Here is a 26,737-nt window from a genome sequence, read left to right on the forward strand (position 1 = left end):
ATATCAACAACGGTAACTTGATTTATTGATGCGTTTTATTATTAACCTGGGCAACTAATTAATGCAGAGTGAGGTTTTCCCCCCTGTGTGTGTGTGTGTGTGTGTGTGTGTGTGTGTGTGTACGCGCATGTGAAGGTTCCTCTTTCTCTTCTCTCATAACCTGCACTGACTCCTCCTCCCCTGCCCCACCAGTGAATGGGGCCTTTGTGGGGGCTTCCCGGCATTCCGAGGGAATTCTTGCAGGTGAGGGTACGCAAAGCAAGTCGCACACTCTGATGACTGCTGCAGCTTAATTTTTACAACGGAAAACACACAAGTGCTGAGCTTACCTCACCGTAAAAGAAACTTGCTGCAACTACAAGGGTGTGATCAGCAGAGCAGAGCAGACAGAGTGGGAGGAGGGAGGAATACCCATTCTATTCCAACCAGGTGAGCGACCACACACAAAAATCAACATGCTCACTGGAGCCCATCGCCCTCAAACACATTAGAGGGAACATTTGCTCATAAGTGAATATTTGCCTTCCTTTTTTTTTTTTTTTTTGAAGTTATTATGCTGTCTTTGAAGAATGGGAGCCACAATAGCTGAAAGGGTGAACATGTGTGATCTCACAGGGCTGTTATCTGATGTGGATAAGCGCAGTACATGAACCGTGTGAGTAACAGGCTTGCTTCACACGGACAGGTCCCTGGAAAACACACCGTGCGTCTCCCAGTGCCGAAGGTGAGTGCCTTTGTGTTTGTATACGTGGGCATGTGCACGCGGCAACGGACGGATTGAAGTGAATCTAGAGAAACTAGAGATTTTTTAAAGTGAAGTCTTGACTTTTTTTTTTTGCATCCATCTTCTGCCAGCGCCTCCTACTCTTCTGCTGGAACTTGTCAAGACAACAGTGCCTGCAGGTACGTTTGGTCGTTTTCCCATGATGATTTATAACAAACGCTAATGTGAGTTACACTGAATCCTGGTGAACAATTCAGGCCGTCATCTGATACTTTTAACTGTTAATGTTTGTTCAGATGGCTCTGATTGCACATTTGAAAAGATGTTTCCCGGCCGCTCAAAAAACCACGTTTTTATCTACGCTGTTATGATCAGAGTCCACGAGAAAAAGGACTTTACCTCCTCGAACTGCTCCTCACCCTCCTTTATCTTTGTTGCCCTTTGATATGTATCGTCCATTTCCTAATTACACACTTCTTTCATGATTGCATGTCCACAGAGCAGTCGTACCGCCAGAGACCAGTAGGAGGTACTGGCAAATCACCAGGGGCCACAACTCAAAAAAAGCAGACCAGAGTCTCAGCCTGTGTCCAGTGTTCAGTTTATTACTTGAAAACTGGTTTGGAGCCTCAGTAAATACACACAATACTTTGGCCAGTGGACACAGTTTTATGCAATACCTGATTTTAGACATTTGTGTCTTTAAACCAAACCTCAGTGATGAAAACAAATATACCCATGTGGTCTCTCTGCGTGAATTTGACACAACATTTTTTTCATCATAGTTGCAGTGTCCTTTCATAGTCCCTGTCTGTGTTTCCCTGCAGCATGTTGCAGACGGTCAGTGAGTGGTTCTTCTGGGAGCGTCTGTGGCTCCCAGGAAACGTCTCCTGGTCTGATCTGGAGGACACCGACGGTCGCATCTACGCTAAAGCCTCCCAGCTCTACGCTGCTCTGCCCTGCGCCCTCTGCATGCTCCTGGTCAGATTTGTGTTCGAGAGGTGAGAATACAGAGTATGTGAGTGTAATGTGCCCGTGTGTCATTGAGCTCAGCGATCGCAATGATCTGGTTTCAGAATACTGGGATTATGTTGCGCAAGCTGTGTGGAGCAACACTGTGCTGCACCAGATAATGTGTTGTGTAGTAATAGCATTATGTTGCTTGTGTGCCCGTGTGCAGGTTCTTAGCCACACCGCTGGCTGATGTCTGGGGAATCAGGGACAAGATACGTCCCGCAGTAGAACGTAACCCACTGCTAGAGAACTACTTCTGCGACCAAGCGCGGATTCCATCACAGGTACGTTTAAAGGGGTATTTCACAGAGAAACAAAGGTGTTTTGTTGGTCACATACAGAAACATAAATAAACTTACACACATATCGTATAAAACTTTTTAGGTATGGCATCTGAGAGGCAATTGTTTGAGCTTACCCTTTGTTCCTCAATTGAGATGCATAGTGAATGCAATGTTTGCATCACAGACTACAACTTGAAGGCAAAGTTCACCCAAAAATGAAAGTTTTGTCATTGTTCATACACCCTCATGTTGATAGAAGGTCAAGTGAAGTTTCTGAGTCCACACAACATTTCTGGAGCTTCACAGCAAAACAGTGTTGCAGCGTTCTCCTAAACAACTGAAGCTGAAAGATAAAATGACCAAAATTAAAACTCAGTCCAGCTCATCTCTGAAAGCCCCAAGATCTCAGATTGATTTGGAACAATGTTATTTCCACCCTCCATGTGCAGATGAGTTTGTACACCCCAACCACTTCTCGTGTGCATCAGTTGTTTTGCAAATAGCTGCCATGTTGTTCTTCTATAAAGCACCAGAAAATGTTGTGTGGACTTTCAACCTTCTTTTCATTTTTGGGTGAACTTTTCCTTTTAGGCTGCTTGTGTGTAACTTCAGAGAGTGTGCATCCTCGGAGGGAAAGAGTCTGAAAAAACGTATTGTCCTCTCTGTGTCTCAGGCCGACGTGACCGCTCTGTGTAAGAAGACCAGTTGGTCAGAAAGGAGAATTCAATCCTGGTTCAGGCGGCGGAGGAACCAGGAGCGTCCTGGGCTTCGCAAGAGGTTCTGTGAGGCCAGGTGTGTGCACTTGTGTATGTGTGATGATTACACACCGATCTGAGAACAGTTTTCTATGTAAATATGTGAAATTATTGTTTCTTGTCTGTCAACAGCTGGAGATGTGTGTTTTATTTTTTCGCCTTTGTCTACGGAGTCCTAGCTCTCCATGATGTAAGTAGTTTGGGCCTTTTCCCATGAATCACAGTGTTTGTATCAATGACAGGGTTTGTCTCTTGTGCCAGTCAGTTTTGAATTAACCAATTTTTCGCTTTGCTGGGGGGGGGGGTCTCTTTCACTGTGCTTTTCTCCTTCTGTCTCTCGATGTGCATGTACTGTACCACTCTGATTTCACTGAGTGCAGCTTGTGAAAGTGCTTGGCTCTCCCCCTGGCTCATGTCACTCCGGAGCTTCAGGGAGTTTCTCACACTCTCAGAGCTGACATGGCAGACAAACATGCATGAGCTTGTGGCAATTGTGCTTGTCTCTTCTCTCAAGGCTCCAACCCCCCCTCTCCTCACACTCTTCTCCCTCTCTGTTTTTGTTGGCTGTAGAAACCTTGGTTTTATAATCTGAAGGAGGTCTGGGCAGGCTTCCCTAAACAGGTAAGTGTTTTTACCTTTGCTGTTAGGGAATAGCTTGTACAATATTTCATGATGCAGTAAACATCTCAATGTGTGTGTTATGTCCCTGCAGTCCATGCTGCCGTCTCAGTACTGGTATTACATGTTGGAAATGGGCTTCTATATTTCCTTGCTCCTCAGTCTGTCTTTTGATGTTAAACGGAAGGTGAGTGTGCAGGTGTATCAGTTTTTAAACATAACCTGTATATTGCTTTTCATGTCATGGCAGGTGGCTTTGTTGCGTATACATACATACAAACCTTCCTTTTGTGTGTGTGTGTGTGTGTGTGTGTGTGTAGGACTTCAAAGAGCAGGTGATTCATCATACAGCCACGCTGACTCTCTTGAGTTTCTCCTGGGTTTCGAACTACATCCGTATCGGAACCATTGTGATGGCACTTCATGACTGCGCTGACATACTGCTGGAGGTCAGGGCTGTTTCCCCATCAGTGTGCATGTGCAAAGTCATGGCTGCAAAGCTGTCTTTTTACATAATCAGAGGAAAGCAAAACAACAAGGTTGAAAAATTGACGGTTGTGTCAGTAGTTTTATGCAGAACAACAAGATTATCGATCGCTAATTTTGCTGTTGGCAGAACTCAAACAGGTCCGATGACATGAAAAGTAAGAAAAATATTTGCTTAAATGCTCTGACTCACCTTTACTGCCATTCCAAACTGCGTGAACATTGAGTGTGAATAGCAGTAAATGTGACATTTTGTTGCTGACATTTCTTGAGATTCCTATTTGTATTAATGCGAGCTGCACACAGTGCTGAAAAAGTATTCACATCATTTGCTTTAGTAAAAGTAGTAATACTACTATTTAAACAATTCTGTATCACAAGTAAAAATCCAGCATAACTTAATATATATTGAATTATGATTGTGGATGCATCCATGTTTTCATCACATGAGCTTATATTAAATCAAGATATCTTTAATAATACATCATAGTTTTATCAGAAGATTTTATTTTGTTTAGATAACTTAAATCTGCAAAGTAACTAAATCTGTCAGACAAATGTAGAGGAGGTTACAGGTAGCACTTGGGATCACCACTGACATCTTTGAATGTGACATTTTTGCCTGAGTCCGTATCAGAGCGGTAATATTATTGAACATTAATGAAGCAGAGTTGAAAAAAAAAACCCAACCCTTCAGCCTTTTTCAAACAAATCTAGCTATGGCTGTTATGTCAACGACCTGTATTACGAGAGGAAATCCAACAGCCTTCTTGACTGGAGATTATTACACAATTCAGATAAAGTGAGCATGGAATGAATCAAAACTAACTTGATAACTGATGAATTGTAGCGCATGTGAACGATTGTGATTTGAGGACTACATAGTTGATACAGCATTAATGAATAAATCTGCACAATAATTCATTAATGCTGTATACCCCAGTCTGTTATCTAGTAACTCATTAGTTCAGAAATATCTGTGAATTGACATACTGACATACTGAAACAGTGACAACTCATTACTAATTAACACATTAATATTATTATTAACTAAGTAAATATTTGACTCTGCTAGGGAAGAGACTAAACAAACTTATTAGGAAGGCGAGTTCTGACCTGGACTGTCTGCTGGACTCCATAGACGTGGTGGGTGAGAGGAGGACGTTAGTCAAGCTGACGTCGATCATGGACAGCACCTCTCACCCTCTGCACCACACTGTGGAGGCCTTGAGCAGCTCTTTCAGCAGCAGACTCTTACACCCACTGTGTAAGAAGGAGCGCTATTGCCGATCATTCATCCCCACAGCCATCAGACTGTTTAACTCAAGCACTACCTGCACAATCATTTTCCAATACCTTATTCTATCTATTTATTTTCTTTTATGCGTATTTGTCTGATTCTTTTTCCTGTGCATGAGCTGTTATAACAAGTAAATTGTTAAATGTAATACTTAAATAATAGTTAGCTAGTAGACTCATTAATTACTAATTACTTAATAATTAGTTATGCTTTTTGTGTAAAAGTAAAGTGAGAGTAACTAGTGATTCATTTAACTTGGAGGTGTAAAAAATAAATAAATAAAGGAGTTACTTATTATTAAGTCATTTGTAATTAATTTGTCATCGCTAGTTCATTAATATGGTATCTCCCAGACTGGGATCCAGAAATTACTCATCAATAATTTATCAACTATCAAGTTGTTCCTGATCTGTTCCATAGTAACTCACATTTCTGTATACATTCTCATAAAGTGTTACCTTGTTAATATCAATGGTAAACATGCCTACACTGACTTCAGAGCTGACTATAAAATATTCCTTAAAAAAGAAAGAAAGATAGAAGACCTGAGGCTTACTCCTTTCTCTGTCACACAGGGTGCAAAGGTATTCAACTACGCCAAGTGGCGCAAGACTGCTAACACCATGTTTGTGGTGTTTACAGCTCTTTTCATGGGGACAAGAGTAATCATTTTCCCTTTCTGGTAAGTCTGTCAAATGGACATGTGCTGTATGATGCATGGTGGTGACGCAGGGTGAAAATGTGTGAAAAAACATTGTGTACACATCTTCTACAGGATTATCCACTGTACATGGGTGTACCCACTAGAGCTGTTTCCTCCCTTCTTTGGCTACTACTTCTTCAACGTGATGTTGGTGGTTCTACAGATGCTCCACATCTACTGGGCTGTTCTCATATCACGAATGTTTTTCAAGTGTGTCTTCAGCACGGTGTGTTTGCTTGTGTTTCTATGTGTATATAAAGAGAAATGCATGAAGACTACTCAAATTCTTTCCATGTCTTGTTGTTGCTGCTCCTCGGTTCACCCTCATTTTGTTCCTCTTCTCTTCCTCTGTGTCTCATATTTATCCGGCAGCTGGAGGGCGATGACAGGAGCGATGAAGATGAGGAAGACAGTGACTCACAGAAGGAAAGAAACCACAAATCGAGTCACAAGAATGGCCCTGAAGCGAGAGGCCGGGCCACTGGCCACTGACACATGCAGACAGACAGAAGCAGAGGAAAAGGAAACAAGGACAGCAGACACATGGACGGGTTTTTCAGTCTGGATTGCAGCTGCTAGAATCTAATTTTCATACATAACATAAGAGTAAATATGTTTGGACAGAGAATAGGTACTCTTAAAGGAACTGTGAAGGATTATACATTTGAAGCCGTGTGGTTTAACAAAGTATTACCTTATTAAACTCTGAATTAAAAATAGGGGAAAACTCCTTTGATATGATGTCTTTGCATGTTTGTATAATGTTGAAAAAACTGTATGATATAATCACTGTGACATGTGTGAGTACCATGTGTGCCATGTGCTTCTGTGTAGTGGAGCAGATTAATGTTAAACTGAGGCACTACAGGGTAATTTATGTTTGTGGTACTCTGAATTAATTCGTGTATGTGTGTGTGGGGGCGTGTTCGTGTGTGTGTGTATGTGCGCACGTGTGTGTGTGTATAAAACTAGAATATGTGTCAGTGTTTTTCCATGAGTTCGTCCTGCTTGGCGCTGTGCACCAATGGCAGTGCCAGCACGCCCTCTCGCGACAATCTGCGAGAACTGACGAGCTGAAACGTTAGTTGGTCCGTGCCCATCTGTTACCATAGAAACCCTCTACACAAACCTAGCCTACACACATCTAAAGCTCAGACAGCACACAAGTTATTATCTTATCGGTCGGCTTCACAAAGAGTTTTGCAGTGTCATGGCCAAAATGTCTTATCGCGCCAATGTGAAAATAGGAAACTGGACCGAAGACCTGCGCTTGGACGAGGTTTGTTTCACGTCACGTTAACAGACATATGGCAGCTAGAGTCAGCTAATTCATCCATGTGAGCTCATCTGCGGTTTTTTTTACGAGGCAAGATGTAAACATAGTGTAAGTGGAGCTGTTTTAACTTTCCACAAGGCATACACGTACATATCTGCCTGACAACGAATTTGCTTCACTATAAAACACAACATTACTCAGTTGAGACTTACAAGACACCACATGATGCAGCAGAGTTGTACATGTATACGATGATACTGTCACACTGTTTTACAGCCTTCATAGTATGTATAAGGAGGCATTTAAAAGTATGGATACACAACAACAATACGTATCATCAGAGGTGTAGTATAGTTAAAAAGAACCATCTCCTGTCATTTGACCATTTTTTCTTGTCTTGGCTAATGTTGGTGTACCATGCAAGATCATTCACAATTTAGCACCACAAGCTAAACATACTCAAGGACAAGAGCCTTAGCCTTAGTACAGAACACATTTTAAAGTAATTCTGAAAACATGGCTGAAGGACAATCAGGTGTGTAATCATTAAGCTAAAAGATACTGAATATAGACATATATTACAGACAAAACATACACTGGAAGAATGTAGGAACTGGGATAGAAAAATGCTTCAGGGCCTGTTCACTAACAAACAAGATGAAAAAGAAGGGGAGAATACAGTTTTACTTCTTCATACTTCGGACTGTTGGTCGAAATAAATCATCTAATTTCGCACTGCCTGACAGCACCATATATGCGTACCCTAGCTTGTTCCAACTCCTCATTGAAGATTCATGTGTGAAATATTCAAAGCCAATACTCATACTCAGTGTCTGTGTGCATCATTTAATAATTTCCCTTCCCTAAATTAGGCTTGGCAAGCTTGGTACCTCTGAAAACTTAAACAAGGTTATGTGGGTGTGAACCCTAGAATTTATACAGTCTGGGGCTTGAGCAAAGTTTGTCTGCACTGCATGGTGTTTTGTAACGACTCAATAATTAGCAAATTGGTAGTTACACATGGGTTACACAGTAACAGAAATATGATGCTATACAATTGTGAAATCTCTTCTTTTAACTTGAACAGGTTAGAAAATAGTCAATGTGTATGCTGATATTTTTGCAGGATGCAAAGAAAGAGTTTCTTGAGAAAAAAGAGAGGGGCGAGCTTGCTGCCCAGAAAGTAGACTTCCTGAAGCAGAACATCTTGAGTCCGGTAAAATGACTTCAAGCTGATTAAGACCACAATTACCAACAACAATAATGTCACAGTGATGATGGGGAAGGTGATGATAATGATGATGGTGTTTGTTCTTGTTTGCAGGTGGATCTTACTGTGACCAGTGATGGAAAATTGCACTTTGGTGATGTTGTGATGTTGGTGAATATGGGAGGAGAAAAAAGGGAGTGCAGCGCAGTCAGCATTAATGCTGACGTCAACAGTTTGACAAAGATCCCCTCGCCTGGCCTTCAAGCTCCGTGTGGAATCAGTGCAGGAAGAGCTATCCAGCCCTGCACACGCACTGCCTTCATCATTACTAGGTGCACACACAAATACACTTAAATTAGATCAATACACATCGTAACACTACCAGATGTAGATCTGTAACACTGAGTGTGTGATTGCAGTGTAGATGGCAGTCCTGATCGATCGACTCTGCATTTTGAGCAAAGTTTTGCTTTGAAGACAACAAGTGGCTTTACCAGGGGAGTAAGTGAACACACACACACACACACACACACGCAAAAGTGGTTAAAAAGGGGCGCTGCTTAGCTCGGTCGGTAGCGTGCGCGACCCATTTGCCAAGGCTCTGCAGTGGACCCGGGTTCGACTCCCGGCCCGGGTCCCTTTGCTGCGTGTCACTCCCCTTCTCTTACCCTGTTTCCTGTCACACTCTTCAGCTGTCTTATCAATAATAAAGCCAGAAAAGGGCAAAAAAATATATGAAAAAAAAACAAAAACTTATCTGATGCCTTTACATGTCTGTCACCAGTTTGGATTCAGAATTGTCCACATAGAACACGATATAACATGAAGTATTTTTTATGGTGTAGTGCCTGAGGAAAAAAGCTTCTCTGCAGTCTGGAGGTACAGCACGGCACTTAAACAAAGTTTACTCTATTTCACCGTTGTCAGTTAACAATCTTACCTAGTCACAAATACATACATTACTTCATCACCATGCATCCTGCAAATAATAGGCAACTCAGTACTGCATTGTAAGTGGGTGATACGTTGTGTTGTAGGCTCCTTTACCCCTCTTTCAAACTATCTGTTATCTCTGGCCAAGATATTTACATTGTTATCCACAAAGAAAGGATTTTGTAAGTGGACAGCAGAGTCATGACCTGCAATACTAAGTTCCCTCGCCAAACAGCTGAAGAACCATTCTCACTTGGGCTCACCTAGTACCTAACAACCCATGTGAAGGCCATTTGGGTCAGGGACACAAGTGGCCCTACAACTCTGAAACTCAGAGCTCACGTGTACTTAATGACTCTGTAAGGACACTCCCACACAAAGTTTAAAAGTCTTAAACTCTCTCTCTTAAACTCAGTCAGTTAGAACTTAAGAAGATGAGAGGTGAAACATCTTCAAGAAACTGAAAAAGTCCAGTTGCCTACTGTTAAGCACTTTAAAAAAAAGCCGGTATAAGAAATTATCCTTGTTGATGGGTTTTTATCAATCATGGTCATCGCAGCAGGGCTTCAGGTCTTTAAAGTTTTGACAGAAAGCTAGTGTTACAAACTGGGGGTGTGGAGTTTGAAAGACGAGAGTATTTACATGGCAGTACGGGTCAAAGGATAGATGCAGTTGAGTTACTGTATGGGCAGTGCAGTTATAGGGACTAAAAGTCAAGACTTCTTTGCCTCAACTGTTTTAATTTGAAAATGCTTTTTTTACTCTGTCTTCAAAATAATGGAATACATGTTGATATTTCATAAAAAAGGGGGTCTTTTTCTGTCAGTTCTTCACGGCCAATATATGTTAATGTCAATTAAATATTGTTGTTATATGTTGACAGTATTTGAGTCATTTAATTTTTTTATACCTACCAATACCAATTAAACAAGAGCTAGCAAGATTCCATTACTTAAATTCTTAAATAGCACACATGGTTCACATATTTCTTTTTTTTTCTTTTTCTTTTATTTAACATTTTTTGTCTTCCTTTCCTTGTTTAGCTTTACCTGACAAGTGACCGGCAGAGTTTTCAAAAGGTAGGTTAAGCTTTAAAGTTTTAAGCTTACAGGTACGCATGAATGTGAATGCAGAATGCATCGGTTATGTTTGTACTTTTCACAAGATTTTCTACAAATTGTTTATCTCATGTCAATGTGACTTCATTTTAAGTGTGCAAAAAAGTCCCGCCTACAAGAAGTTAACTTGGAAGGTGGCAGCTCCTTTCTGTCTTGGTGGAAGATAGTGCACTTCGATCCCCAGGAGAGGCTTGAATATGAGGGTCAACCTGTCCATGTAAGTTTTTCGCTCTTCTTTAAATCATTAACTGAACAGTGACACAAAACGTCTTCTGTTTCTTTTACTTCCACCTCCCTTCCATTGAAAGTTTCAATGCATTCTTAAAAGGCTTTTGTTTTTTTTCCAGGCCAATGTGAAAGTGCTGATCGTACACTGCAAGACAAACCAAGCTCTCGCTGCTCTGGGAGATCACGTCCTTTGGTACTTTACAGGTTCCTCTTAAAAATAACCCCAGTCCAAGTGGAAATATGCTGCTGTGTCAAATTCAATATTCTGTAAATGTTTTTGCTTTGTGTGTCAACTTGGAGGTCCAGTCAGAAATAAACTCAAATAGTAACCAAGTATGTATTTTATAATGAGAGAGAGAGAGAGAGAGATCAGAGGAAAACTCCAGTGTGGATGAGAGGTCTGCTTGCTTTCTGTAAAAACAAACATCCTGTTGAGTTTCTTTTTTAATAAGGTTACTGTGACATTAAAAAATCTTTGAGATGCTTAGGTCAACTCCAAGGCAACTCTGTGTTGTAGCAGCTTTTTCAGCAAACATCTGAACTTTTGTCATGTTGAGTATTCAGTTGCACTCAGCGCTCATGAATTGAGTACCTCCAATATGGCAGCTGGAGGTCATTTTACAACTGCTGCATGCCCGCTGTCGTTTTAAAGCTAACAGTTGTGTCCCTGCAGGACCGCATATGGCAACGAGTATGAGGTGACGGCTCACACGTTTTTGGATTCCCATAAAGTGGAAAATAACAACAACCACTGGATGCTGTGCACCTCTGACCCAGCAGGAAACGGCCATTTGCTTCTCAACCACCCACACTCAGCGGCTAACAACCAGGAGCTCGCACAAGCAAACCCTGACATCAAAAAAATCTAATGCAGTCCACTCACATATCCTTGTGTTGGCACATAGATACCACATCAGCAACGACGCCTAAACATTGTAAAATAAAGGTTGTTTTTTCTGTCTGGCACACTGAGTTTTTTTTTTTTTCTTCGTGTGCAAAGGCATTCCAGAGTGGACTCCAACCTGGAGTGTTAAGGTTACATGTTTCACATCAGCTAGCCAAGCCCCCAGGAGGGTCTGTAGAAAGAAGAATTTGATATGTCTCTTCAAACAAAGGAGGAGTACACTTCCATTGACCTTGTAGAGAAAAAACAAGATTTGGGCAATTTCCCATGCATTCGGAATTTCCCACAAAGAAAAAAAGATGTTAACGAGAAAAGGGAATGAAGCAGAGGCTCTGTTATTGGATGGACATTGAATTCAAGACAAAGAGATCTCCAAATGTATTCATTTTAGTGTGTTGAAACACTAAAAAGGGTGAGAGGGGAAAGAAGTTCATGACCGGTTACGTGACTGTCTTCTGGTGAAGTTGTAGGATCATTACCCAGCCTTTGCCAGCTTAGTGGCCTATACAAATTAGGTTACATCAACTCTCACTTCTATGAAATGGTTCAATCATCTCTGTGTGCCCTGTGCTCAGAATCTCAAATATCCATCAGACGAGACTTCTCAGACAAGTTGTATGTATTATCCGTGTGAACTGTGGCTGTGGCTGCAATGTCACTGAAAGATGAAATAATACAACCCCCCCTGTTTAAAATTGGTTGAAAGTTGAATTCATAGAGGACACACCCTTGTGCAATTCGGAGCTCTTGATAGATGTGACTTTGTATCTAACATCACCAAGGCATTTTTACTGCGTAACTTTTTTCCGTCTCTGCAGCATTAGCATTTTCACACATGCACAACCATATAAGTTGACCACAGAGCAACAGGAAGTGAACTCATCACATATCAAATTGCTATCTTTTTCTCACTCAGATCCCTAATGACAGTGGGTTTAAGCAAGTGGCTCAAGACAGAAAAAACACAAAAAACAAAAACAAATAATAGTTCTAAAACAGATGCAGTTTTTTCAACATAGTCTTCTGTGTAAGTCATTTATGCATGTGTATGTTAAGAATCCAGAGTTCATGCATGTGTGTTCTGTTTGTGCACCTCTCAAAACCTCATTCAACATCCTCATGGAAAACCTTGTAAGATTTACTCCACACAGCCTGTGTGGTTGCACAACACTGGATACTGTGCAGGTAGTATCAGGTTTCGGGCATCAATTTCTCTGCATCCACGAAAACATCGTGCGGGGTTTTTTTAACCGAGCACGATGGTCCATGTACACGTGTGGCCAGTCACGGGTTATAACATACGCTACTGTCAGTACAGAGGGTATTCCTGTCAGAGATAACGCCACAGTTATTATATGGCACTCAGTCCAGGGTGCATTCAAGTGACACCGCGTCTCCGTCGATTTGCAACATTTTCGTCTCGATCTGATTGTGCGCAACGTTTCAACAACCGCGACTTTACGGCCGTATACCCGCCTCTAGACTTTCGATTTTTTCCCCCTACATTTTCATTTAAAAGGAAGCGGCGCACCAGCTGGCACCGGTTCGCGAACGCACGACTACTACCACACTTGTCGCTTCCTTCTCAAAAACGCTTTTCCGCGTTTGTACATCGCTGAACGCGACAACGGTGTCAGCTTTCAGAGGACACAATAGAGATGAACTGACCGGCCGCGGCTATTTATTGAGAGCCTCACTGGAGGCGGCGGCAGATGTGAGGAAGACAGGACACCGGCTCCACGGAAAGGTACGTTACCTTACCTATCACATGGGAGGACAACACAATGCCCTGTTTAAGTCTTTTGTTTTAAAATTACTTTGTGGCTCTGTCTGTGAAACCACCTCAGGCTTGTCGTATACTTAAAACATACTGAATTAATTTAAGCTAACGCTCGGCGGTTTTTTTTTCTTCTAAACTGCGGGTTATGACGATTTTAAGCTAGCAGGGTTAAATGGGGTCTACCAGCTTCTTGCACGGGCGTTCTATAACTGAAACGTGGGAGTACAAGGGTCGGTATGTTTCTGTGAAGGTGAAAATCAATATTCAATGTAATTGATAACGATATGGAAATCAATTCAGCGCCGTGTGCGTGCGTGCCTGAAAAATACATAACGTTACACCACCGCCGGAGAATTACTCATCTGCGCGGCGTCTGCTCGGTCATGTAACGTTAACGCGTTATTTATGACAGTCCCGTTGATTAAACCTCGCATATGTAGAAGTTTACGTAAAAACCCTCGCGTTGGGGGCTTCGTGTAAATCTAGATGATAGAGATTAAAATTCGTGCATGTGCGAGGGTGACTTTGAAGCCATTGCCTTGTTTTAATTGTGTGTGTGTGTGTGTGTGTGTGTGTGTGTGTGTGTGTGTGTGTGTGTGTGTGAGGGAGGGGGGGCATCTCGACGTCCCCATCTTGTTCTCTTTACTCTCCACTATACATTTATTGTCGGGCTACATTTACAGTGCAGATGTTTTACACACATAAAACTCTCGTTTTAGCTCATGGGATTCAGTGTGTTCTTGCAGTCGTCAGGCAAAGGGCTCCACTTCTACCTGCTCTATCAGTTGAATGCTGTTTAAACATGAATAAAATATGATATTACTCTGAAAGGCTCAGTTCCGTCTGCACAATGAGCACTCCTTGTTGGTAATAATCTATTTAAGTAACATTCCGAATGTAAGGCTTTGCTGGACATTTTTTAATTTTCATTCATACAAGGATATTTAAGGTTAATATAATGTGTGACAGACTTAATTAGACCAGTAACACGATTGGTACTCAGAAATCAGAAATTACCAAATTCAATCTAAAGAGCATCTGAATCACATTTCCCAGCGCTACACCTATCTGCTGTTTATGTGCTGTCCCTGTCCCACAATGAGTTAACCATCAGTCCCTTTCCCATGAAACTTTATAACTGATGGTCGGAGTCAACATGACCCGCCTAAGATAACTACCAAATCCACTATCTGGAAGTAGTTGCCTGTCATGAAATGTTTTAAATAAAAAGTAAAGTAGAAAACATCACTGATTAACTGCACTGCTTTGTTGGTGAACTGAACAGTGGGGTTTATAAGTTAACTACTCAGCTGTATTTCCTGCAAGTTTATTCAATTTAAGTTGTTGGTTTAACAAAATTCTTTCGGCGAACTCAAACTTAATGGACTTCTCCACTGTAACTTCATTCCCTACAATTAGAACCAGATAATACAACCCCTTCCAGGAAGTTGCCAATGAACTTTCTAGGTAATTATGGACCTGTATTTTCAAGATAAGCATTTTAAATAAGTCTGTTTACCTTTTTATGATGGTCTACACATGGTTTCAAAACCCTGCTAGGGGAAAACATTCTGAGTGAGATAGAAACTCAATCCTGGTGGAAAAATACTGGATGTAAAAGTACTGGAATCCAAACTCCCCCAAGAGTCCAAAAAAAAACAACAAACAAATTTCCAGAAAATTACAGAGGACGTGACGTCAGGGCACTTAATAGTCGCCTGACCCTTGCTACACGCTTTTAATTTATGTGGTAGTCTGCAGTGTTTCCCACAGAAAAAAAGTTTTAAGTGTGGTGGCTGACTCACCAGATGTAGACGGTTGGTACAAAGCCTGTCATTGGCGCCTATTTTAATCTCCTCTTCCTTCCGCTATCTGCGTGTAGTGTTTTTATAATCCCCAAAGCTACATGAAACAACAAACTCCAAGCTAGCTAGCTAGCTAGCTACTACTCGCTAATGCGACCAAAGTAAACAAGCTTGCAGCTCTTACCTTTTTTCTTTGGCGGGGATTAGGCTATTTTAATGCCGTGCTCGCCTCCACATGTGCAAAACAAGTTTCCCCCGAAATGGTTTTTCAGGGGGACACCGCTGTGGAGAAACACCTTGCTATGCAAGACTATCTGTGTGGTCAATCCGGGGGTGATGACCTCTTTTATCAGCTGTTTGTTGTGGGTCTGAGGATCTGTGTACTACTTTATTTTCGGCCAGTCCACTCACCTTTGTGAGCCCTTTCTAAAGTTTTGATGCTTGATACCACTAGTTCAATCAGGACTAGACATCCCAGACGTTAAGAGACAAGTCTGGGGAAGCTATAAAACAGGGTTTTTTTGTTTTGGTGTTTGGCCAGGTGAGCAATTTTCATTGGACTTAATGGATGCCACTTTAATGTTCATTATCTAGTTTTATTAAGATCTTTTGGTCAACGTTCTTTGTCAAAGAAACAATGGGGGCATGGCTAATAGTCAGCCTTAAACCATTACTTTTGCAAACAGGCTACTTTTCTAGTAAGATCAAGATAATGAATCGCAATAGCATCGATATTAGCATGGATAGCAATAGACTGGATATTCGCATGAATAGCAGCAGCATAGATTATAGCAGGGAAAGCACTAGTGTAGATATTAGCATGGTTAGCAATACCATGGTTATTTGCAGGGATAGCAATAGCATGTATATTTATAGGGATAGCAATAGCGTGAATATTAGCAGAGATTGTAACAGCGGTCACTTTAACACAAGTTCTTCACTGCTAAATCTTCCCTCTGCTCCGGCCTCTAACACCTGTCTGCTCTGAACACAACCACCTGTCTCCATCATACTCAAACCATTGCCCTCTTCTTGAAAGAGCCATGCTCCTCTTATAAGCCATATAAGCCAAGCTTGGAGAATGACTTATGACTCCCAGATAACATTACAGTCATGCCATGCCACTACAGGCCTGCCATAGATAACTATCCACTATCTAGAACAAATAACAGACCAATCAATCAATATCCTTTATTTAACTAGGTAAAAAACTGATTGAGATTTAAAACCCTGTTTTCCAAGAGTGACCTGGCCAAGATGGCCGCACAAAAGCAGAATGGTTATGCCAAACACACAAGACACAAATAAAATACGATCACACACCACAGGAAAACAAGAGTGAGATTACATAATTACACTGTGCAATGACAAGATCCAATTGAGTTTATTTCTCTGTCTTTTATAATTGTCTTGAATTCCCCCAGAGCTACGAGGTGTGTCAATTTCAAGTCCTTTTGCACATGGTTTCAGGTAGACGGGGCAGAAAATTTAAAAGCCTTTTTGCCCAGTTCAGTAAAAAACATCACTGATTAACTGCACTGCTTTGTTAGTGAACTGAACAGCGAAGAATACAGCATGAGTGAAAGAAGTCAGTGAGGTTAAATAGAGTAATAGCCACATAACTGAAAACATCCATACGCAACTGCTCAGCTGTATTTTCTGCAAGTTTTTTTGGTTTTAACAAAATTATTTTGGCAAACTCAAACTAAATGGACTGCTCCGCTCTAACTTCACTCCCTACAATTAGAACCAGATTATACAACCCCTTCCAGGAAACTGCCAATTAACTTTCTATGTGATTATGGACCCGTATTTTCTAGATGTGCATTTTAAATAAGTCTGTTTACCTTTTTCTGAAGATCTACACATGGTTTGACAACCCTGCTAGGGAAAGACTGAATCCTGGTGGAAAATTAAAAATTTGTGCCCGAAATTAAGATATTGCGAAGTGACAACTGTCTTATGTTTCATCAGCAGGGATCATATATGTCTTTTGTACACAAGGTAGTTCAAAATGAGTTTAAATATTTGGATTATGCTACATCCAAGGTATAACACAGAAGTTATAGAGTCACCAGCTGAACAGTTATGTGTGTGTGCTGTATACCAGATGGGTGGGGGAGGGCTGTGTCGGGCCTATTCAGTCTGTCAAGGTCAAAATGTCTGCAAAGGGCTTAATGTTTTTTTTCAGTCGTGTTTCCTGAAGGTGGCAAAAGACAGTAGTTCCAAGTCTCATCGACTTTTGCCTTCCTTCCTCACTCTCTGACTCTTTTCTGGAAATTAAAGTGATGGGCAACAAAATGGAATGCATCATTATCTTGACCAAAATTATGGCTTTCTTTGGGTTTGAACATTGTTTGAAATGTTTGGGAAAGTTGTGTTTAGCCATTTTAATGCTGAGAGCTAAACTAATGACAACAGCAGCTGTTTTGTATAATGAAGTGTACTTTCAGTATATTGTTAGTAATTGAAGAACTGTGCATTGTTTAACCAGACAATCATGGCAGTGAACATCCCTGGACTGGTGGCTGTTGTGATCTTTTATATTGTCATCCTGCTAACTGGGGTCCTTGCTGCTCGGAAATCCAAGAAAGTAGAGAAAACATGTTCTGGGAGCAAGAGCGAAGTTACCATGGTTGGTGGCCGCAACATCAGTGTCCTGGTTGGGGTTTTCACCATGACAGGTAGATATTTTACTTAATATCTTTCATTTAGATGGCATTTAGTAATATTAGACGTGTGTTTGCTCCTTTGTCTGTTTTTTTTTGCCGCGTTTTTCACTTGATTTTTTTCCTGTGCTTTTCTTTTAGCAACATGGGTTGGTGGAGGTTATATTTTGGGAACCGCTGAGGTTGTTTATTCTCCCAGTCAAGGTCTCATCTGGGCCATCGGGCCTCCTGCATATCTTACCAATTTTCTTTTGGGTAAGCAACTAAAACAAAATGAAGCCTCTGTACAATAATATACAACAGAGTAAGAGGTCATGGCAGAAATATATCTTGATATTTTGACAGCATATTTTTGTTTTATTTTATGTCTTTATGTTTTGGGTAAGTAGTAATGCCCTGTGGTTGTTTTTCAGTTTCACATGCTCAGTTGTCACAGGATGTGATAATTTACATGTGAGTGTGGGTTAGTCAGCATCTGTTCAGTCAAGAAGATACAAATAGTAATGCAGAAACTATTTAAAGTGCATAGATCGCTATAAATGCATGTGATTTGCATATAGGTAGAAGGGTCTCAACACTGGCCACACTGCTCAGTTTGAAGGCTAAGGTGTAAAACATACCTAAATGAAATGTATCTTTTTGGAAAGCTGAAATGCTGAAACTCAGGATTCATGTCTACATTCAAGCTTGAGCATAAGTAAAGGCTATCTAAAGAACTGAATTTAGTTTAAAATGTATTTGTGGACTAATATAGCAGACAAAAGTCCCCTGACAACTTGAACACCGCACACAAAAAAATATCAGATTAAGTAGTTGTCAGATGATGCGACGCTTGTAACAGAGGATATTTTTTACAGACGGATGAGTTAAGCTTTTATTGCTTGATGTTTGAGTGGTGCAGCAGCACAAGGACAGAAATAAGTACAGATAAATCTAGTAAAGTAAAAAGAAATAATTAGGAGTACAGAGAATAAAAATAGATACCCTACAAGATGAATTCAAAATTACAGAGCATACAGCAGCTTTGGAAAGTCTGTGCATCTCTAGAGAAGCACAGTAATTTATCTCTATGTGCCATTTACCTGCCTATTATTTTAAGTGTTGTGGGCTTTTACCTATCTCACCATGCTATGGATAAAACACAGGGTAGAGATACTTGACTGAGGCTCAGGCAGAGTCCAGTTTGAATAACTATGCGTGAAACTAACAAGGCACCTGCTTAAAAAAGGAAATGCTCACTTTTCATGTAGAGCATACTGTTTATTTTCACCAACTGACTTTGTGCTAACAGCTTTTATGTACATGCCCAGCAGTCATATTATATTATGAAACAGCAACATTATTCCCATTCAGGTTCTTTCAGACGCCACCAGCAGAACATTGTCCTGTCTGGGCCCACAGGCAGACATTCACAAGTACATATTTACACCTACAGACAATTTTTTCAATGTTCCACTTCATCTAACCTGTTTCTTCATGGACTGTGGTAGGAAGGCGCCTTCAAAAGAGAGGATTTGTTCACAGACATTTTCCATCTAGTCAGATCCAAACCCATGACCTCTTTGCTGTGAGGTGACAGCACTAACAACTGAGCCACTGTGTGAAAGGAAAACAGATTTGACCACATTTCAACCCATACCCACTGGCAAAAGCAAGTGGGAATTTTTTTTATTTGTCAGCCACTTGAAACTAGGGTTGCAATACATTATTACTTTCTTTGTCTACGTACTGATTATTTCCCTGATTAATCATTTGGATAGAAATGTCCAGCCAATAGGGAACAATGTAACAATGTCATGCACATGTTGCCATGGTCCTAAATTGTGTAACCAATAGTCCAAAACCTGAAGAGATCGTTCACATTTTACGTTGACAATGGATTTCTGTTGACCTTTATGATTTGACAATGACTAATATTGTATCTAATGTGTCTCAAAAGTACATTTTCTCTTCAAATGTTTTCTTTGTATACTTTCTGTTTCTAAAGGAGGATTGTTTTTTGCAAAACCTATGAGGTCAAAGCGCTACGTGACCATGTTGGACCCATTTCAGCATCGCTATGGCAACATGTTCACTGCAATACTGTTGCTTCCTGCAATGTTCAGTGATGTATTGTGGGTGGCCTGCATCCTTGCTGCTCTGGGTAAGTCTTTATGTGTTTGTGCCAGCTATAATGTCCAATCATAATGCTCTCATCATATTTTTAGATACCATTGCTGATTTTATGTTCTGTGTGTTTTCCAGGAGGAACGATGAGCATTATTCTCGGACTGTCATCTGATCTTTCCATCATTATCTCTGCAGCTGTCTCTATCATCTACACGTTTTTGGGAGGCCTCTACTCTGTTGCATACACTGATATCATCCAGCTTTGCTTCATCTTTGTTAGCCTGGTGAGAAACAGAGGAAGCACAGAGAGACTGAAATACAGAGGGAGTGCAAGGTGGTCGTGACTGACAGAAATGACTGAGAGAAGAGGGGAGGACGATGGAGGGAAGGTCACAGAGATAAGGGGACTTTTGTATATGAGATGGATGATATATATTCATAATGAAGAAGGATAAAAAATGTGAGTAATTCAAATGATGACTAGTCCTTTGTTTTTCTCTAACAGCTGTGTTTTTTTCCTCTGTTTCAGTTTCTCTGTATTCCTTTTTTGGTACTCAGTCCTGCAGTTGCTGGCAACTCACAAGCAGTCCACTTCAACCAATCACATATAAGCTCATTAATTGGAGAGCTGCCGCTGGAAGATTCAGGAAAATGGCTGGATGAGATGCTCCTATTGGTTAGATTTTAACTTTTATTTTGTGTCATTGTGTGTGATTCTTGTTCTTGAAAATAGACATAAATAAACATGCTTGATTGGAAGTGCATGAATTGATTGATTTTGTCCAATAATAGAAATTGAAGATCTTCGCTATTTTTAAATTTTTGTCTGTGAGTTTCTTTTAAGTTATTTTTATATATATATGAAAAAAAATGTTTTAACAGAAATAAACCCTGTTGCGTGCCTCAAACTTTGCTGTGTTGGGTCCTTGAATTCAAGGGAATCTGGTCTGGAAAATCCTCAACATTTGTGAAAGTTCTTTGTGTGACAAAAATTATTAATTGCATGAATATACAACTCTACAACAATGATTTTGATTCCTTTTCTTACAGAACACCATTTTAATGAATACAATTGTCTGTATTATTTAACTGTAAACATTAGCTGTCTTTTATTCCTGAAAGGAATGTTTGCAACTTCTTGTATTTGCAACTTGTGCGTGCTTCCTAAACGCAAAGCTTATGACAAACAGGAGGGTAGCAGCAGTTGTTTTGCTCGTTGTCATAGTGTTGTTGTTATCTGTGGCCATGCTCAGATGCCTGAGGTTCCACATGATGGAATGATGCTTAGCTCGTCAAACGGTTTCTTAATGTTGATGTGCCATGAGAATGTAGGTAGATTGTTCACGAGTCCCAAATCTCGAGTCTCAAGTCTTTTGAATGCAAGTCTGGAGTCAAGTCTCAAATCGCTGAGCGTGCGACTTCAGTGCAAAGTTCAAGTTGCAAACTCAAGTCCCCATCTCTGTCACAATCTAACACCAAAGATTTGAGCATTTTGTCAGGTGTTTTATATTGTATGTCTGACTGACTGTCTTTGGACAGATACAGTCACGAAACATTTAAGGTAGTTCCTGGAGCTATGGAGGTAGGAATTAGTAAGACCATTGGCCCCCACCTCAGTAACATGACCTGCAAAATGGTTTGTTTCAAAATATGGTTTCTTTCACAAATCCATCTGGAAAGGAACCACTAGATAATGTTTTGAAAAGGGCAGGCAAAAAATACTCAAAGTGATTGGACTGACCATCTTTCTATCACCATCTATCATGGGCTAACTAATCAGGCTGACAGTAGGACATCGCTAACACCAACAGAGCCTCGTTGGTAAATCAAACTTACAGAAACCAGCCAGGAGTAAAGCGATAAAGTTAACTACAGTGTCACAGCTGTGCAAGATGATGGTTGAGTTCACTACATCACTACTGAGGGGTCCTGGGTCAGAACGTGAACTGTAACTGGGCGTTGGGGCTGTTGTGATCCCATTGCAGCATGGTCTGTCCATACTGGCAATGGAAATTTACCCTCCTTTTGGGATTTGTATGTAAGTGAAGACGGACAAAATCAACACACGAAACGATGTATCCCTTGCTGAGAGGCTGGGGCAGTAATAAAAATATGGAATTTCCAACTAAAAAGACTGAGTTTGGAGTATTACTTTGGTAACTCAAACTGTGGAAGTATCTTCCCCCATCTTTTCCATTCAAATGGCAACAGGAGCTTTTCAGGGCCAGTATGAACAGGAGGAACATTTGCAGCGACCAACAGCTTTTGCAGCTTACATAGACATAAGAGTATGAAAAAGTGTGAACCGGTCCTTTTTGAAGATGTGTCAGGAAGTTCTACTAGCAAGGCAACATGAACAATATAAATGTAATGCAGCCGTTATTTGTCTTATCGTTATTGCTATTGAATTAAGTGTTTGATCAACCTGAACTGTGCTGCGAGGAAGATCTATTTTGTTAACTGCATGAATTGCTAAAGTGTGTGTTTTCTATTTGTGCATGTGTATGTTGTAGGCTTTGGGGGGACTGGCCTATCAAGCTCTCTACCAGAGGATCCTCTCTGCGGCCTCCTCTGCTCAAGCTCAGGTCACCTGTTTTGCTGCTGCTGCTTCGGTTTTTATCATGGGAATCCCCTCAGTTGTCATTGGAGCGCTGGCCGCCAGTGCAGGTACACATGACTGTAAACACTCCGATGCACGTTCAGCACTCACAGATATTGTCAGCTAGACAACATTGTTTGAAGATTTCAGTCCCTCTACTGTGGTAAATGTCATGGTATTACATAATCCTTGTTTGCATTTGTATGTGTGTGAGAATTTGCATAACTGGTTATGGTTAACATATCATAATCAGTATGGTGACACATGCAGCTTGTTTTCAAACATTTAGCTTCCTTCTCCCCAGTGATAATTTTATTTCTTTAATTTGATGCCATCACCATAACCTTAAAAGCTTCTTCCCCTCCCATTATTTCTTTTCCTCTCAACCCCTGGCTATCGCTTTCTCTACCTCTATGTCACTACCTCTCTCTTCCTCTCCTTTCCTCTAAGACTGGAACCAGACAGCGTATGGTCTACCCCCTCCTTTTGAGCGAGGGGAGGCAGGGAAGATCCTGCCACTGGCCCTGCAATACCTCACACCCACCTGGTTGTCAGTGTTAGGCATTGGTTCTGTGGCGGCAGCAGTTATGTCCTCCATGGACTCTGCGCTGCTGTCCTCAGCATCCATGTTTACACAAAACATATACAAGGCGACATTGAGGAAGCAGGTGTGTGTGTGTGCGTTAGAATATGTATGTGTTTGGTTCAGTATTAAAGGTCCAGTATGTGGGATTTAGGGCGATGTTTGGCCTGAATATAATATTGATGATTATGTTTTCTTTTTTGTGTGTAATCACCTGAAAATAGCAATTCTTTTGTTTTGTTACCTTATGAGCAGGCCACATGCTGCTGCCAGCCATACCTACATCTACATGGAGTTTACCTCCGATAAGTAACAGATAATGTCAAACAAGGTGTCCATTATCAGAAATGAATCCATTCATTCCAGATAATGGACAGTTCTTAAGGCAGTATCCGGCTTATTTCATGGTCACTTGACAGATAAAAAAAAATAAATTAATGTATATATTTTGCAATGAAAATACACATTTTCTCAAAAGCATTCATTCTGTTTCCCTGGCAACACCTGAGAGTTTGACTAATAGCTGGAACCGTCATTAAATCCCCATGCAGTTCTTATGTAATGGGCACATTCACTCCTCTAGTGAATAAGATGGACCTTAGATACGACTCATCAACGTGCTCAGCTCATTGAACCTCTCAGCTCAGCTGTTAGCCAGAAAGCCAGTGTTGTGCTAGCATGATTCAAACTCACACCAAGACTAGCTAGCTAACCTGTCCCAAATCCAGAACGGATTTTCTATGTCAAGATTTTCACCAGTGAAAAATGATAGGCCATGTGTACTTTAAGCTGCAGCCTGAAGTAGAGCCTTGAATAACAAATGGAATGAGGAATGATCACTTGACACCAGTCAGCTCAGAGGGAAGAGCGGAACAGGGCTGTAGTGGGAGATACATTCACATTAAATCAGTTCACATGGGTTATCTAAATCAGACAGGGTTTACTCACCTTTTTATGAGGGATCCATTACTTGTTATGGACTGTTCAACCAGTGGACACTTAGGTAACCCACTTTTAAATATACATCTGCTCTGAGTAGAAGACACTTCTTGTGGCTTGTGTGTTACAAGCGCCATCCTGTGGTGTTCAGAGGGTAACACACCGAAGGATTACATTTTGTGTTGTAAATAAAATATTCAGATTGTTTTAGCTTTCATCTATCTGAAACATTGAGGTGTCTGCAGCCAGCTGATACCAATGCCACTTATTTTACATATAGGATATAACACATTAATTCAGAACAGTCAACAGACAGTTTCAATGGAACTACATAAGTTCCAGAGGTGTCTGTATATCAAAAGTTAATTGATACCGTCCAGCCAAATATTATGGAGAATTCACCCAAACCGTGGTGCAATGATCAATGAAGACGATGATTTTTGAGAAATTAGAGGATTTTTCTTTGTCGCCATTGAAAGAGAGAGATAATGCTGCCCTTCACCTGTTGTGTGTAGCCTTTCGTGCCTCTGACATTTTCTACAGATACAGACATGCAGTGGAACACTGGTGTGATGTAGACTGTACCAGGTCTATTTTGGCCAAGAACCGTGCACCTGATCCAGCAGAAATAGGCCAGACTCTGAATTTGTAAATGATGCACCACTGTAGCCTCTCAAGTGCTGCTCACGTGAGCTGTGTAGTTGTTCTTACTTGCAGTTACATGGGCGCAGAAACTGAAAGTCAAAACACTGCGCCACTTATGCAGGACGTGTGGCCCTGCCATTCAGATAAGCCCCTTGTAGCCATAGCGGGAGCGTGCCTGCTTCCATAGAGTCAGCCATGTTGCACTGCCATGTTTCTACAGAAGTCCAGAATGGATAAACTGAACACTGGCTCAAGAGAGAGCCCTTTTGATTTTTTTTTAGCATTGTTTCTCCTACATGCTTGGAAGAAGAAGGTGAGGGGAGGAGGGGTATTCAGTTGGTTGCGACCTGCAACCTTACTGCTCGATGCCACTAAATCCTGCACACAGGGCCTTTAGGCAAAGTAAGTCTGATTTTATCGTCCTTTTCCTGTCTCTCTCTCTCTCTGTCTCTCTCTCTCTCTCTTCTTGCAGGCCACAGAGCGAGAGCTGCAGTGGGTGATCCGTAGCAGCGTGCTGGTTGTGGGCCTGACAGGAACGGGCCTGGCCTTCAGCGATGACAGTGTGTTCTCCCTCTGGCTGCTGAGCGGGGATCTCCTCTACTGCATGGTCTTCCCGCAGCTCATCTGTGTGATCTACTCCAGCTGCGCTAATAGCTACGGCGCTATTAGTGGTTACGTTATGGGATTGCTGCTGCGTGGGCTGAGCGGGGATCCAGTGCTCGGGATCCCTCCTGTCATACTGTACCCTGGCTGGAGGGAGGAGGATGGAGTTATCACACAATACTTTCCCTACAGGACTGTGGCCATGCTGGGCTCAGTGCTAAGTATTGTTCTAGTGTCCAAGTTGGTGGCGCTAGGCTTCTGCCACCAAGTAATTCCTCAGTCCTGGGATGTACTTAGGGTGTTTGAAGAGAGAAAAGAGGCTGAGGAGGATGACCTAGCTCTGGAGGAAAAGAACAATATTTGTAATACAAAACTGTAGTCTTAAATTAATTACAACCTCAGCCAAAGTATACACAAACGTCTTTTTATGCAAATTCCTACCAACCTTCTCTGCACAGAATATTTACGCACACTTTTACATGTACTATATACTACACATGTTTAATACTGAAGTATTCGCTTAATACGCTTTATATGACCAGCAGTGTATTGAGAGTGATTCAGGGAGGCGACTGAGACCATTGTATGTGTGGGAAAAAATGAACAGAATAAGGCTTATTATGAAGAATTCAAGATCTTAATGTCAGTGTTCATATGGTCTTAATCCTCTTAAAAACGGACCTCTTTCCTCAATTGTTAGTCAGTTAACACATTTTCTTAGTTCCTTAAGCTAGTCTTTTCCACTCACTCCTTTTTCAATGAATCGTCACCCCACTGGTGTTGTTTAATTGTGTAACCATTTGCTATTGTCTTACTAAGAAGCTGTTTTGCCTCTTTGCACAAGGTATATAAAGCACCTAAGGGACAAAGCTGTGGCAATATTTGAGACAATGAGGTTTTAGTGTCCCTCAGAAACGAGAATTTTAGCAGGAATTTCCTGTCATTAGAAGTGTTTACTATTATTTTATGTTTTAAAGGGATTTTAAATGATGGACCATTTACATATAGAATTCCAATTAGTATATTTTAGATTTTTTGTGATTGCAAGTTTTCATAAAAAAATAATTAAACATTATCTGTTTCTAATCTTTGCATCTAATGGAATCCGTGTGGTTTTTTTGTTTGTTTGTTTTTTATTAAATTGTACGCGAAAAAACACTAGAAATCAACACAAGCCATATTTAATTTAGCGTTGTGTCAACCATTCACACTATTTCAGTATTTAACTCCTAAAAAACAACAACAAACCTTATGTCACCTACAGCACCTGCATGATTGAATATCACACCGTCCAATAAGTATTTCTATATGTTGCCTTGATTATTATTTGACCTGAGTGGGATTCTAACCCACATGGAACTGTAATGTCACCTGTGCAACAGCAGAGGGCGACACCTAACCAGTGAAAGGACTCTAACAATGTAATTCAGACCGGATCGCAGAAGAATACAA

General features: G+C 41.0%; 3 protein-coding genes across 8 annotated transcripts; all 3 read left to right on the forward strand.

Annotated features, from left to right (window-relative positions):
* Positions 1 to 195: 195 nt before the first annotated feature.
* Positions 196 to 6,620, forward strand: LOC119025088 (ceramide synthase 2-like). Of its 6 annotated transcripts, none has more exons than XM_037108429.1 (13): positions 196 to 262; positions 374 to 449; positions 832 to 903; positions 1,552 to 1,725; positions 1,905 to 2,022; positions 2,696 to 2,814; positions 2,910 to 2,967; positions 3,348 to 3,398; positions 3,490 to 3,582; positions 3,716 to 3,844; positions 5,757 to 5,863; positions 5,957 to 6,096; positions 6,240 to 6,620. In XM_037108429.1, the coding sequence occupies exons 1-13, from the start codon at positions 196 to 198 to the stop codon at positions 6,374 to 6,376; spliced, it is 1,341 nt and encodes a 446-aa protein (XP_036964324.1). In that variant the 3' UTR covers positions 6,377 to 6,620. The 6 variants fall into 6 exon arrangements, with proteins under 6 accessions (XP_036964324.1, XP_036964322.1, XP_036964319.1 ...); XM_037108427.1 differs by adding exons at positions 549 to 724; positions 1,224 to 1,420 and having other exon boundaries at positions 202 to 429; positions 856 to 903; positions 1,489 to 1,725; positions 5,957 to 6,620; XM_037108428.1 differs by adding an exon at positions 549 to 724 and having other exon boundaries at positions 211 to 429; positions 856 to 903; positions 5,957 to 6,110; positions 6,257 to 6,620.
* A 363-nt stretch (positions 6,621 to 6,983) lies between these two features.
* cfap161 (cilia and flagella associated protein 161) lies at positions 6,984 to 11,615 on the forward strand. The gene is made up of 8 exons (XM_037107418.1): positions 6,984 to 7,163; positions 8,287 to 8,376; positions 8,485 to 8,702; positions 8,790 to 8,871; positions 10,347 to 10,382; positions 10,516 to 10,638; positions 10,769 to 10,842; positions 11,323 to 11,615. The coding sequence occupies exons 1-8, from the start codon at positions 7,095 to 7,097 to the stop codon at positions 11,516 to 11,518; spliced, it is 888 nt and encodes a 295-aa protein (XP_036963313.1). The 5' UTR covers positions 6,984 to 7,094; the 3' UTR covers positions 11,519 to 11,615.
* Positions 11,616 to 12,921: 1,306 nt separating this feature from the next.
* On the forward strand, positions 12,922 to 26,377 carry LOC119024531 (high affinity choline transporter 1-like). Its single transcript, XM_037107417.1, has 9 exons — positions 12,922 to 13,300; positions 17,633 to 17,822; positions 17,949 to 18,062; positions 19,795 to 19,950; positions 20,052 to 20,200; positions 20,446 to 20,592; positions 22,430 to 22,583; positions 22,966 to 23,183; positions 25,155 to 26,377. Exons 2-9 carry the CDS (start codon positions 17,639 to 17,641, stop codon positions 25,662 to 25,664), a joined length of 1,632 nt encoding a protein of 543 aa, XP_036963312.1. The 5' UTR covers positions 12,922 to 13,300; positions 17,633 to 17,638; the 3' UTR covers positions 25,665 to 26,377.
* Positions 26,378 to 26,737: the final 360 nt, after the last annotated feature.

This window comes from Acanthopagrus latus, chromosome 8, assembly GCF_904848185.1.
Source record: "Acanthopagrus latus isolate v.2019 chromosome 8, fAcaLat1.1, whole genome shotgun sequence".
Taxonomy (NCBI): domain Eukaryota; kingdom Metazoa; phylum Chordata; class Actinopteri; order Spariformes; family Sparidae; genus Acanthopagrus; species Acanthopagrus latus.

What these genes read in the sequence shown, in the direction of transcription:
- LOC119025088 (XM_037108427.1), top strand. Translation starts at nt 1,553, where the DNA reads ATGTTGCAGACGGTCAGTGAGTGGTTCTTCTGGGAGCGTCTGTGGCTC. An exon ending in CTTTTGATGTTAAACGGAAG is followed by an intron (nt 3,583 to 3,715) that starts GTGAGTGTGCAG and finishes GTGTGTGTGTAG; the next exon opens with GACTTCAAAGAGCAGGTGAT. An exon ending in GCGCTGACATACTGCTGGAG is followed by an intron (nt 3,845 to 5,756) that starts GTCAGGGCTGTT and finishes TCTGTCACACAG; the next exon opens with GGTGCAAAGGTATTCAACTA.
- cfap161 (XM_037107418.1), top strand. Translation starts at nt 7,095, where the DNA reads ATGGCCAAAATGTCTTATCGCGCCAATGTGAAAATAGGAAACTGGACC. An exon ending in AGCAGAACATCTTGAGTCCG is followed by an intron (nt 8,377 to 8,484) that starts GTAAAATGACTT and finishes TCTTGTTTGCAG; the next exon opens with GTGGATCTTACTGTGACCAG. An exon ending in CAAGTGGCTTTACCAGGGGA is followed by an intron (nt 8,872 to 10,346) that starts GTAAGTGAACAC and finishes TTCCTTGTTTAG; the next exon opens with CTTTACCTGACAAGTGACCG.
- LOC119024531 (XM_037107417.1), top strand. Translation starts at nt 17,639, where the DNA reads ATGGCAGTGAACATCCCTGGACTGGTGGCTGTTGTGATCTTTTATATT. An exon ending in TCTTACCAATTTTCTTTTGG is followed by an intron (nt 18,063 to 19,794) that starts GTAAGCAACTAA and finishes CTGTTTCTAAAG; the next exon opens with GAGGATTGTTTTTTGCAAAA. An exon ending in AGGCGACATTGAGGAAGCAG is followed by an intron (nt 23,184 to 25,154) that starts GTGTGTGTGTGT and finishes CTCTTCTTGCAG; the next exon opens with GCCACAGAGCGAGAGCTGCA.